The following is a 12,500-nucleotide window of genomic DNA, read 5'->3' on the forward strand; positions in this document are numbered from 1 at the left end:
TTCATCTCTCTTCATCTCTCTTCATCACTCTTTCTCTCTTCATCACTCTCCATCACTCTTCATCACTCTTTCTCTCTTCATCTCTCTCCATCACTCTTCATCTCTCTTCATCTCTCTCCATCACTCTTCATCACTCTTTATCTCTCTTCATCTCTCTTCATCACTCTTTATCTCTCTTCATCACTCTTTATCTCTCTTCATCTCTCTTTATCTCTCTCCATCACTCTTCATCTCTCTTCATCACTCTCCATCACTCTTCATCACTCTTTATCTCTCTTCATCTCTCTTCATCACTCTTCATCTCTCTTCATCTCTCTTTATCTCTCTTCATCACTCTTCATCTCTCTTCATCTCTCTTCATCTCTCTCCATCACTCTTCATCTCTCTTCATCTCTCTTCATCACTCTTTATCTCTCTTCATCACTCTTCATCTCTCTTCATCTCTCATCACTTTTCATCTCTCTTCATCTCTCTTCATCTCTCATCACTTTTCATCTCTCTTCATCTCTCTTCATCTCTCATCACTTTTCATCTCTCTTCATCTCTCTTCATCTCTCATCACTTTTCATCTCTCTCCATCACTCTTCATCTCTCTTCATCTCTCTTCATCACTCTTCATCTCTCTTCATCACTCTTCATCTCTCTTCATCTCTCTTCATCACTCTTCATCTCTCTTCATCACTCTTCATCACTCTCCATCACTCTTCATCTCTCTTCATCTCTCTTCATCTCTCTTCATCACTCTTTATCTCTCTCCATCACTCTCCATCACTCTCCATCACTCTTCATCTCTCTTCATCTCTCTTCATCACTCTTCATCTCTCTTCATCACTCTTCATCTCTCTTCATCTCTCTTCATCACTCTTCATCTCTCTTCATCACTCTTCATCACTCTCCATCACTCTTCATCTCTCTTCATCTCTCTTCATCTCTCTTCATCACTCTTTATCTCTCTCCATCACTCTCCATCACTCTTCATCACTCTTCATCTCTCATCACTTTTCATCACTCTTCATCTCTCTTTATCTCTCTTCATCTCTCTTCATCTCTCTTCATCACTCTTTATCTCTCTTTATCTCTCTCCATCACTCTTCATCTCTCTTCATCTCTCTTCATCACTCTCCATCTCTCTTCATCTCTCTTCATCTCTCTTCATCTCTCTTCATCACTCTCCATCACTCTCCATCACTCTTCATCTCTCTTCATCTCTCTTCATCACTCTCCATCTCTCTTCATCTCTCTTCATCTCTCTTCATCTCTCATCACTTTTCATCTCTCTTCATCTCTCTTCATCTCTCATCACTTTTCATCTCTCTCCATCACTCTCCATCACTCTCCATCACTCTTCATCTCTCTTCATCACTCTTCATCTCTCTTCATCACTCTTCATCTCTCTTCATCTCTCTTCATCACTCTTTATCTCTCTTCATCACTCTTCATCACTCTTCATCACTCTTCATCACTCTCCATCACTCTTCATCTCTCTTCATCTCTCTTCATCTCTCTTCATCACTCTTTATCTCTCTCCATCACTCTCCATCACTCTTCATCACTCTTCATCTCTCATCACTTTTCATCACTCTTCATCTCTCTTTATCTCTCTTCATCTCTCTTCATCTCTCTTCATCACTCTTTATCTCTCTTTATCTCTCTCCATCACTCTTCATCTCTCTTCATCTCTCTTCATCTCTCTTCATCACTCTCCATCACTCTTCATCACTCTTTATCTCTCTTCATCACTCTCCATCACTCTTCATCACTCTTTATCTCTCTTCATCACTCTTCATCACTCTTTATCTCTCTCCATCACTCTTCATCTCTCTTCATCTCTCTTCATCTCTCTTCATCACTCTCCATCACTCTTCATCACTCTTTATCTCTCTTCATCACTCTCCATCACTCTTCATCACTCTTTATCTCTCTTCATCACTCTCCATCACTCTTCATCTCTCTTCATCTCTCTTTATCTCTCTTCATCTCTCTTTATCTCTCTTCATCACTCTTCATCTCTCTTCATCACTCTTCATCACTCTTCATCTCTCTTTATCTCTCTCCATCACTCTTCATCTCTCTTCATCACTCTTTATCTCTCTTCATCACTCTTCATCTCTCTTCATCTCTCTTCATCTCTCTTCATCTCTCTTCATCTCTCTTCATCACTCTTCATCTCTCTTCATCTCTCTTCATCACTCTTTATCTCTCTTCATCACTCTTTCTCTCTTCATCACTCTCCATCACTCTTCATCACTCTTTATCTCTCTTCATCTCTCTTCATCTCTCTTTCTCTCTTCATCACTCTCCATCACTCTTCATCACTCTTTATCTCTCTCCATCACTCGTCATCTCTCTTCATCACTCTTTATCTCTCTTCATCTCTCTTCATCTCTCTTCATCACTCTTCATCACTCTTCATCTCTCTTCATCTCTCTTCATCACTCTTTATCTCTCTTCATCACTCTCCATCACTCTTCATCTCTCTTCATCACTCTTTATCTCTCTTCATCACTCTCCATCACTCTTCATCTCTCTTCATCTCTCTTCATCACTCTTTATCTCTCTTCATCACTCTCCATCACTCTTCATCTCTCTTCATCACTCTTCATCACTCTTTATCTCTCTTCATCTCTCTTCATCACTCTTCATCACTCTTTATCTCTCTTCATCTCTCTTCATCACTCTCCATCACTCTTCATCTCTCTTCATCTCTCTTCATCTCTCTTCATCTCTCTTCATCACTCTTCATCACTCTTTATCTCTCTTCATCTCTCTTTATCTCTCTCCATCACTCTTCATCTCTCTTCATCACTCTTCATCACTCTTTATCTCTCTTCATCTCTCTTTATCTCTCTCCATCACTCTTCATCTCTCTTCATCACTCTTCATCACTCTTCATCACTCTTCATCACTCTTCATCTCTCTTCATCACTCTTCATCACTCTTCATCTCTCTCCATCACTCTTCATCACTCTTCATCACTCTTCATCTCTCTTCATCACTCTTCATCACTCTTTATCTCTCTTCATCTCTCTTTATCTCTCTCCATCACTCTTCATCTCTCTTCATCTCTCTTTATCTCTCTCCATCTCTCTTCATCTCTCTTCATCTCTCTTTATCTCTCTCCATCACTCTCCATCACTCTTCATCTCACTTCATCTCTCTTTATCTCTCTTCATCACTCTTCATCTCTCTTCATCTCTCTTCATCTCTCTTCATCACTCTTCATCACTCTTCATCACTCTTTATCTCTCTTCATCTCTCTTCATCTCTCTTCATCACTCTTCATCTCTCTTTATCTCTCTCCATCACTCTTTATCTCTCTTCATCTCTCTTTATCTCTCTCCATCACTCTTCATCTCTCTTCATCTCTCTTTATCTCTCTTCATCACTCTTCATCTCTCTTCATCTCTCTTCATCTCTCTTCATCTCTCTTCATCTCTCTTCATCTCTCTTTATCTCTCTTCATCACTCTTCATCTCTCTTCATCTCTCTTCATCACTCTTCATCACTCTTTATCTCTCTTCATCACTCTTCATCTCTCTTCATCTCTCTTCATCACTCTTTATCTCTCTTCATCTCTCTTCATCACTCTTCATCACTCTTTATCTCTCTTCATCTCTCTTTATCTCTCTCCATCACTCTTCATCTCTCTTCATCTCTCTTCATCTCTCTTCATCACTCTTTCTCTCTTCATCACTCTCCATCACTCTTCATCACTCTTTATCTCTCTTCATCTCTCTTCATCTCTCTTTCTCTCTTCATCACTCTCCATCACTCTTCATCACTCTTCATCACTCTTTATCTCTCTTCATCTCTCTTCATCACTCTTTATCTCTCTTCATCTCTCTTCATCTCTCTTCATCACTCTTCATCACTCTTTATCTCTCTTCATCACTCTTCATCACTCTCCATCACTCTTCATCACTCTTCATCTCTCTTCATCTCTCTTCATCACTCTTCATCACTCTTCATCTCTCTTCATCTCTCTTCATCTCTCTTCATCACTCTTCATCTCTCTTCATCTCTCTTCATCTCTCTTCATCACTCTTCATCACTCTTTATCTCTCTTCATCTCACTTCATCTCTCTTTATCTCTCTTCATCCCTCTTTATCTCTCTTTATCTCTCTCCATCACTCTTCATCTCTCTTCATCTCTCTTCATCTCTCTTCATCACTCTTCATCACTCTTTATCTCTCTTCATCTCTCTTTATCTCTCTCCATCACTCTTCATCTCTCTTCATCACTCTTCATCTCTCTTCATCACTCTTCATCTCTCTTCATCACTCTTCATCTCTCTTCATCTCTCTTCATCTCTCTCCATCACTCTCCATCACTCTTCATCTCACTTCATCTCTCTTTATCTCTCTTCATCCCTCTTTATCTCTCTTTATCTCTCTCCATCACTCTTCATCTCTCTTCATCACTCTTCATCACTCTTCATCACTCTTCATCACTCTTCATCTCTCTTCATCTCTCTTCATCACTCTTTATCTCTCTTCATCACTCTTCATCACTCTTTATCTCTCTTCATCACTCTTCATCACTCTTCATCACTCTTTATCTCTCTTCATCTCTCTTCATCACTCTTTATCTCTCTTTATCTCTCTCCATCACTCTTCATCTCTCTTCATCTCTCTTCATCACTCTTCATCACTCTTCATCACTCTTTATCTCTCTTCATCTCTCTTCATCACTCTTCATCACTCTTTATCTCTCTTTATCTCTCTTCATCACTCTTCATCACTCTTTATCTCTCTTTATCTCTCTTCATCACTCTTCATCTCTCTTCATCTCTCTTCATCTCTCTTCATCACTCTTTATCTCTCTTTATCTCTCTCCATCACTCTTCATCTCTCTTCATCTCTCTTCATCTCTCTTCATCACTCTTCATCACTCTTCATCACTCTTCATCACTCTTTATCTCTCTTCATCTCACTTCATCTCTCTTTATCTCTCTTCATCCCTCTTCATCTCTCTTCATCTCTCTTCATCTCTCTTCATCACTCTTTATCTCTCTTTATCTCTCTCCATCACTCTTCATCTCTCTTCATCTCTCTTCATCTCTCTTCATCACTCTTCATCACTCTTCATCACTCTTTATCTCTCTTCATCTCACTTCATCACTCTTTATCTCTCTTTATCTCTCTCCATCACTCTTCATCACTCTTCATCTCTCTTCATCACTCTTCATCACTCTTCATCACTCTTCATCTCTCTTCATCTCTCTTCATCACTCTTCATCACTCTTCATCTCTCTTCATCACTCTTCATCACTCTTCATCACTCTTCATCACTCTTCTCTGAAAGACCAAATAAATTCTGGTAGTGTCTTCCTCCTCTCCCTCTTGTCTCTGAGAGATGTAACAGATGTCCTGACCGCTGTCTGAGTTACAGCTGGACTATCTGAGAGAGAGTCCTGATTGGAGCCTCTGACCTTTGACCCTCTGATCTTCCTGAAATGCAGCAGAGTGAAGTCATGTGATCCCTCACAGAGTGCTCTGACCTCTCCCAGCTGGGTTTGACCTTCAACCTGGAAGTGTAGCAAAAGCAGAAAACAAACAGTGTGTAGGTGAAAGCGTTTAGACTGAAGTTAAGATGGGAAACCTACAGAACCCTACAGAACTGTAAAGAACCGTATCTGCCATTCAGCTCAGTTGTGTTCTCATAAAATACTTCCTGAAGCTGCTGATGTCACTTCCTACTGTTATACTGTGTGTAGGTTAAAAAGAGTGGTCTATCAGTGTTAATTTCTGCTTTAACTTCTTTATTAATGTTAAATAATCAGTTATTAATGTAAAGAGTCACAGCCTGAAAGATTTTTGTGTTATTTTTTTCTTTTCTCTTTCTTTCTTTCCCTCAGGGACCACCAGGAGAAGCAGGACCACCTGGTCAGCAGGGTCTCCCTGGTTCACAGGTACAGCTCTCCCTCTCTCTCTCTCTCTCTCTCTCTCTCTCTCTCTCTCTCCCTCCCTCTCTCTCTCTCTCCCTCCCTCTCTCTCTATTTGTCCCTCTCTCTCTCTCTCCCTCCCTCTCTCTCTCTCTCTCTCTCTCTCTCTCTCTCTCTCTCCCTCCCTCTCTCTCTCTCTCTCTCTCTCTCTCCCTCTCTCTCTCTCTCTCTGTCTGTCTCTATCTCTATTTCTGTCTCTCTCTCTCTCTCTCTCTCTCTCTCCCTCCCTCTCTCTCTCTCTCTCTCTCTGTCTGTCTCTATCTCTATTTCTCTCTCTCTCTCTCTCTCTCTCTCTCTCTCTCTCTCTCTCCCTCCCTCTCTCTCTGTCTCTCTCTCTCTCTCACTCTCTGTCTGTCTCTATCTCTATTTCTCTCTCTCTCTCTCTCTCTCTCTCTCTCTCTCTCTCTCTCTCTCTCTCCCTCCCTCTCTCTCTGTCTCTCTCTCTCTGTCTCTCTATCTCTATTTCTGTCTCTCTCTCTCTCTCTCTCTCTCTCTCTCTCTCTCTCTCTCTCTCCCCTCTCTCTCTCTCTGTCTCTCTCTCTCTCTCTCTCTCTCTCTCTCTCTCACTCTCTGTCTGTCTCTATCTCTATTTCTCTCTCTCTCTCTCTCTCTCTCTCTCTCTCCCTCCCTCTCTCTCTCTCTCTCTCTCTTGTTTTTGTTTCTCATGTTTCAGTAATCAGTCTTCCAGCACTCTGGGGTTTCTGCTCTCATCTGTTTTTTCTCTGACTCAAGAGGTCAAAAGAACAGAAAGACAAATGGCTGGATGGATGAGTAAGACAGCAAAAAGAAAGAGAGAGAGATGGAGCTAGAGAGAGAGAGAGAGAGAGAGAGAGAGAGAGAGAGGGAGGGAGGGAGAGAGAGAGAGAGAGAGAAATAGAGATAGAGACAGACAGAGAGAGAGAGAGAGAGAGAGAGAGAGAGACAGAGAGAGAGAGAGAGAGAGAGAGAGAGAGAGTCTGAACAGATCATGAGTCAGTCTGTGTTGCTATGACAACAGTAGCATTGTCCTCCAGTCTCATCTCTCTGAGACCTCTGTGATGGTCAGTGAATAAAACTGTGTATAACTCTGAGTGTGTATAACTCTGAGTGTATGTGTATAACTCTGAGTGTGTGTATAACTCTGAGTGTGTGTGTATAACTCTGAGTGTGTGTATAACTGAGTGTGTGTGTATAACTCTGAGTGTGTGTATAACTCTGAGTGTGTATAACTCTGTGTGTGTATAACTCTGAGTGTGTATAACTCTGAGTGTGTGTATAACTCTGAGTGTGTATAACTCTGAGTGTGTGTGTATAACTCTGAGTGTGTATAACTCTGAGTGTGTGTATAACTCTGAGTGTGTGTATAACTCTGAGTGTGTATAACTCTAAGTGTGTATAACTCTGAGTGTGTGTATAACTCTGAGTGTGTGTATAACTCTGAGTGTGTGTATAACTCTGAGTGTGTGTGTATAACTCTGAGTGTGTGTATAACTCTGAGTGTGTATAACTCTGAGTGTGTATAACTCTGAGTGTGTGTGTATAACTCTGAGTGTGTATAACTCTGAGTGTATGTGTATAACTCTGAGTGTGTGTATAACTCTGAGTGTGTGTGTATAACTCTGAGTGTGTGTAACTCTGAGTGTGTATAACTCTGAGTGTGTGTAACTCTGAGTGTGTGTATAACTCTGAGTGTGTGTAACTCTGAGTGTGTGTATAACTCTGAGTGTGTGTATAACTCTGAGTGTGTATAACTCTGAGTGTGTATAACTCTGAGTGTGTGTATAACTCTGAGTGTGTATAACTCTGAGTGTGTGTATAACTCTGAGTGTGTATAACTCTGAGTGTGTGTATAACTCTGAGTGTGTGTATAACTCTGAGTGTGTATAACTCTGAGTGTGTATAACTCTGAGTGTGTGTATAACTCTGAGTGTGTATAACTCTGAGTGTGTATAACTCTGAGTGTGTGTAACTCTGAGTGTGTATAACTCTGAGTGTGTGTATAACTCTGAGTGTGTATAACTCTGAGTGTGTGTGTAACTCTGAGTGTGTGTATAACTCTGAGTGTGTATAACTCTGAGTGTGTGTATAACTCTGAGTGTGTATAACTCTGAGTGTGTATAACTCTGAGTGTGTATAACTCTGAGTGTGTGTATAAGTCTGAGTGTGTGTATAACTCTGAGTGTGTATAACTCTGAGTGTGTGTATAACTCTGAGTGTGTATAACTCTGAGTGTGTATAACTCTGAGTGTGTATAACTGAGTGTGTATAACTCTGAGTGTGTATAACTCTGAGTGTGTGTAACTCTGAGTGTGTGTATAACTCTGAGTGTGTGTATAACTCTGAGTGTGTGTGTATAACTCTGAGTGTGTGTATAACTCTGAGTGTGTGTAACTCTGAGTGTGTATAACTCTGAGTGTGTGTGTATAACTCTGAGTGTGTGTATAACTCTGAGTGTGTATAACTCTGAGTGTGTGTATAACTCTGAGTGTGTGTATAACTCTGAGTGTGTGTAACTCTGAGTGTGTATAACTCTGAGTGTGTGTATAACTCTGAGTGTGTGTATAACTCTGAGTGTGTATAACTCTGAGTGTGTGTATAAGTCTGAGTGTGTGTATAACTCTGAGTGTGTGTATAACTCTGAGTGTGTATAACTCTGAGTGTGTGTATAACTCTGAGTGTGTATAACTCTGAGTGTGTGTATAACTCTGAGTGTGTGTATAACTCTGAGTGTGTGTAACTCTGAGTGTGTATAACTCTGAGTGTGTGTATAACTCTGAGTGTGTGTATAACTCTGAGTGTGTATAACTCTGAGTGTGTGTATAACTCTGAGTGTGTGTATAAGTCTGAGTGTGTGTATAACTCTGAGTGTGTGTATAACTCTGAGTGTGTATAACTCTGAGTGTGTGTATAACTCTGAGTGTGTATAACTCTGAGTGTGTGTGTATAACTCTGAGTGTGTATAACTCTGAGTGTGTGTATAACTCTGAGTGTGTGTATAACTCTGAGTGTGTGTATAACTCTGAGTGTGTATAACTCTGAGTGTGTATAACTCTGAGTGTGTATAACTCTGAGTGTCTGTGTATAACTCTGAGTGTGTGTATAACTCTGAGTGTGTGTGTATAACTCTGAGTGTGTGTATAACTCTGAGTGTGTGTAACTCTGAGTGTGTATAACTCTGAGTGTGTGTGTATAACTCTGAGTGTGTATAACTCTGAGTGTGTGTAACTCTGAGTGTGTATAACTGAGTGTGTGTAACTCTGAGTGTGTGTGTATAACTCTGAGTGTGTATAACTCTGAGTGTGTATAACTCTGAGTGTGTATAACTCTGAGTGTGTGTAACTCTGAGTGTGTGTATAACTCTGAGTGTGTATAACTCTGAGTGTGTGTGTGTATAACTCTGAGTGTGTATAACTCTGAGTGTGTGTGTATAACTCTGAGTGTGTATAACTCTGAGTGTGTATAACTCTGAGTGTGTGTGTATAACTCTGAGTGTGTGTGTATAACTCTGAGTGTGTATAACTCTGAGTGTGTGTGTATAACTCTGAGTGTGTGTATAACTCTGAGTGTGTGTGTATAACTCTGAGTGTGTATAACTCTGAGTGTGTGTGTATAACTCTGAGTGTGTGTGTATAACTCTGAGTGTGTGTGTATAACTCTGAGTGTGTGTATAACTCTGAGTGTGTATAACTCTGAGTGTGTATAACTCTGAGTGTGTGTAACTCTGAGTGTGTATAACTCTGAGTGTGTGTATAACTCTGAGTGTGTGTAACTCTGAGTGTGTATAACTCTGAGTGTGTGTATAACTCTGAGTGTGTATAACTCTGAGTGTGTATAACTCTGAGTGTGTATAACTCTGAGTGTGTGTGTGTATAACTCTGAGTGTGTGTGTATAACTCTGAGTGTGTATAACTCTGAGTGTGTATAACTCTGAGTGTGTATAACTCTGAGTGTGTGTAACTCTGAGTGTGTGTATAACTCTGAGTGTGTGTAACTCTGAGTGTGTATAACTCTGAGTGTGTGTAACTCTGAGTGTGTATAACTCTGAGTGTGTGTATAACTCTGAGTGTGTGTATAACTCTGAGTGTGTGTAACTCTGAGTGTGTATAACTCTGAGTGTGTGTATAACTCTGAGTGTGTATAACTCTGAGTGTGTGTATAACTCTGAGTGTGTATAACTCTGAGTGTGTGTATAACTCTGAGTGTGTATAACTCTGAGTGTGTGTGTGTATAACTCTGAGTGTGTATAACTCTGAGTGTGTGTATAACTCTGAGTGTGTGTGTATAACTCTGAGTGTGTATAACTCTGAGTGTGTGTGTATAACTCTGAGTGTGTATAACTCTGAGTGTGTGTATAACTCTGAGTGTGTGTGTATAACTCTGAGTGTGTGTGTATAACTCTGAGTGTGTATAACTCTGAGTGTGTGTATATAACTCTGATTGTGTGTGTATAACTCTGAGTGTGTGTATAACTCTGAGTGTGTATAACTCTGAGTGTGTGTGTATAACTCTGAGTGTGTGTGTATAACTCTGAGTGTGTGTATAACTCTGAGTGTGTATAACTCTGAGTGTGTGTAACTCTGAGTGTGTATAACTCTGAGTGTGTGTATAACTCTGAGTGTGTGTATAACTCTGAGTGTGTATAACTCTGAGTGTGTGTGTGTATAACTCTGAGTGTGTATAACTCTGAGTGTGTGTGTATAACTCTGAGTGTGTATAACTCTGAGTGTGTATAACTCTGAGTGTGTGTGTATAACTCTGAGTGTGTGTATAACTCTGAGTGTGTGTGTATAACTCTGAGTGTGTATAACTCTGAGTGTGTGTATAACTCTGAGTGTGTGTATAACTCTGAGTGTGTGTGTATAACTCTGAGTGTGTATAACTCTGAGTGTGTGTAACTCTGAGTGTGTATAACTCTGAGTGTGTGTATAACTCTGAGTGTGTGTATAACTCTGAGTGTGTGTGTGTATAACTCTGAGTGTGTATAACTCTGAGTGTGTGTGTATAACTCTGAGTGTGTATAACTCTGAGTGTGTATAACTCTGAGTGTGTGTGTATAACTCTGAGTGTGTGTATAACTCTGAGTGTGTGTATAACTCTGAGTGTGTGTGTATAACTCTGAGTGTGTATAACTCTGAGTGTGTGTATAACTCTGAGTGTGTGTGTATAACTCTGAGTGTGTATAACTCTGAGTGTGTGTATAACTCTGAGTGTGTATATAACTCTGAGTGTGTGTATAACTCTGAGTGTGTGTATAACTCTGAGTGTGTGTATAACTCTGAGTGTGTGTATAACTCTGAGTGTGTGTATATAACTCTGAGTGTGTGTATAACTCTGAGTGTGTGTGTAACTCTGAGTGTGTGTATAACTCTGAATGTGTGTATAACTCTGAGTGTGTATAACTCTGAGTGTGTATAACTCTGAGTGTGTGTATAACTCTGAGTGTGTGTGTATAACTCTGAGTGTGTGTATAACTCTGAGTGTGTATAACTCTGAGTGTGTGTATAACTCTGAGTGTGTATAACTCTGAGTGTGTGTATAACTCTGAGTGTGTATAACTCTGAGTGTGTGTATAACTCTGAGTGTGTGTGTAACTCTGAGTGTGTGTATAACTCTGAATGTGTATAACTCTGAGTGTGTGTATAACTCTGAGTGTGTATAACTCTGAGTGTGTATAACTCTGAGTGTGTATAACTCTGAGTGTGTATAACTCTGAGTGTGTGTATAACTCTGAGTGTGTGTGTATAACTCTGAGTGTGTGTATAACTCTGAGTGTGTATAACTCTGAGTGTGTATAACTCTGAGTGTGTATAACTCTGAGTGTGTGTATAAGTCTGAGTGTGTGTATAACTCTGAGTGTGTATAACTCTGAGTGTGTGTATAACTCTGAGTGTGTGTGTATAACTCTGAGTGTGTGTATAACTCTGAGTGTGTATAACTCTGAGTGTGTATAACTCTGAGTGTGTATAACTCTGAGTGTGTGTATAAGTCTGAGTGTGTATAACTCTGAGTGTGTATAACTCTGAGTGTGTGTATAAGTCTGAGTGTGTATAACTCTGAGTGTGTGTATAACTCTGAGTGTGTATAACTCTGAGTGTGTGTATAACTCTGAGTGTGTGTATAAGTCTGAGTGTGTATAACTCTGAGTGTGTATAACTCTGAGTGTGTGTATAAGTCTGAGTGTGTATAACTCTGAGTGTGTATAACTCTGAGTGTGTGTATAAGTCTGAGTGTGTATAACTCTGAGTGTGTGTATAACTCTGAGTGTGTGTATAACTCTGAGTGTGTATAACTCTGAGTGTGTATAACTCTGAGTGTGTATAACTCTGAGTGTGTGTATAACTCTGAGTGTGTGTATAACTCTGTGTGTGTGTATAACTCTGAGTGTGTATAACTCTGAGTGTGTGTATAACTCTGAGTGTGTGTATAACTCTGAGTGTGTATAACTCTGTGTGTGTATAACTCTGAGTGTGTATAACTCTGAGTGTGTGTATAACTCTGAGTGTGTATAACTCTGAGTGTGTGTATAACTCTGAGTGTGTATAACTCTGAGTGTGTGTATAACTCTGAGTGTGTGTA

General features: G+C 40.1%; 1 protein-coding gene across 1 annotated transcript in view; it reads left to right on the top strand.

Annotated features, from left to right (window-relative positions):
- Window positions 1–12,500, top strand: part of LOC131370840 (collagen alpha-1(XI) chain-like) — a 104,761-nt gene that overhangs the window by 65,472 nt on the left and 26,789 nt on the right. Inside the window, exon 23 of the mRNA XM_058418368.1 lies at window positions 5,859–5,912. Coding sequence (XP_058274351.1) covers window positions 5,859–5,912 — 54 coding nt within the window. The remainder of the gene's footprint in view (window positions 1–5,858; window positions 5,913–12,500) is intronic.

The sequence above is a fragment of the Hemibagrus wyckioides genome, linkage group LG20 (assembly GCF_019097595.1).
Source record: "Hemibagrus wyckioides isolate EC202008001 linkage group LG20, SWU_Hwy_1.0, whole genome shotgun sequence".
Taxonomy (NCBI): domain Eukaryota; kingdom Metazoa; phylum Chordata; class Actinopteri; order Siluriformes; family Bagridae; genus Hemibagrus; species Hemibagrus wyckioides.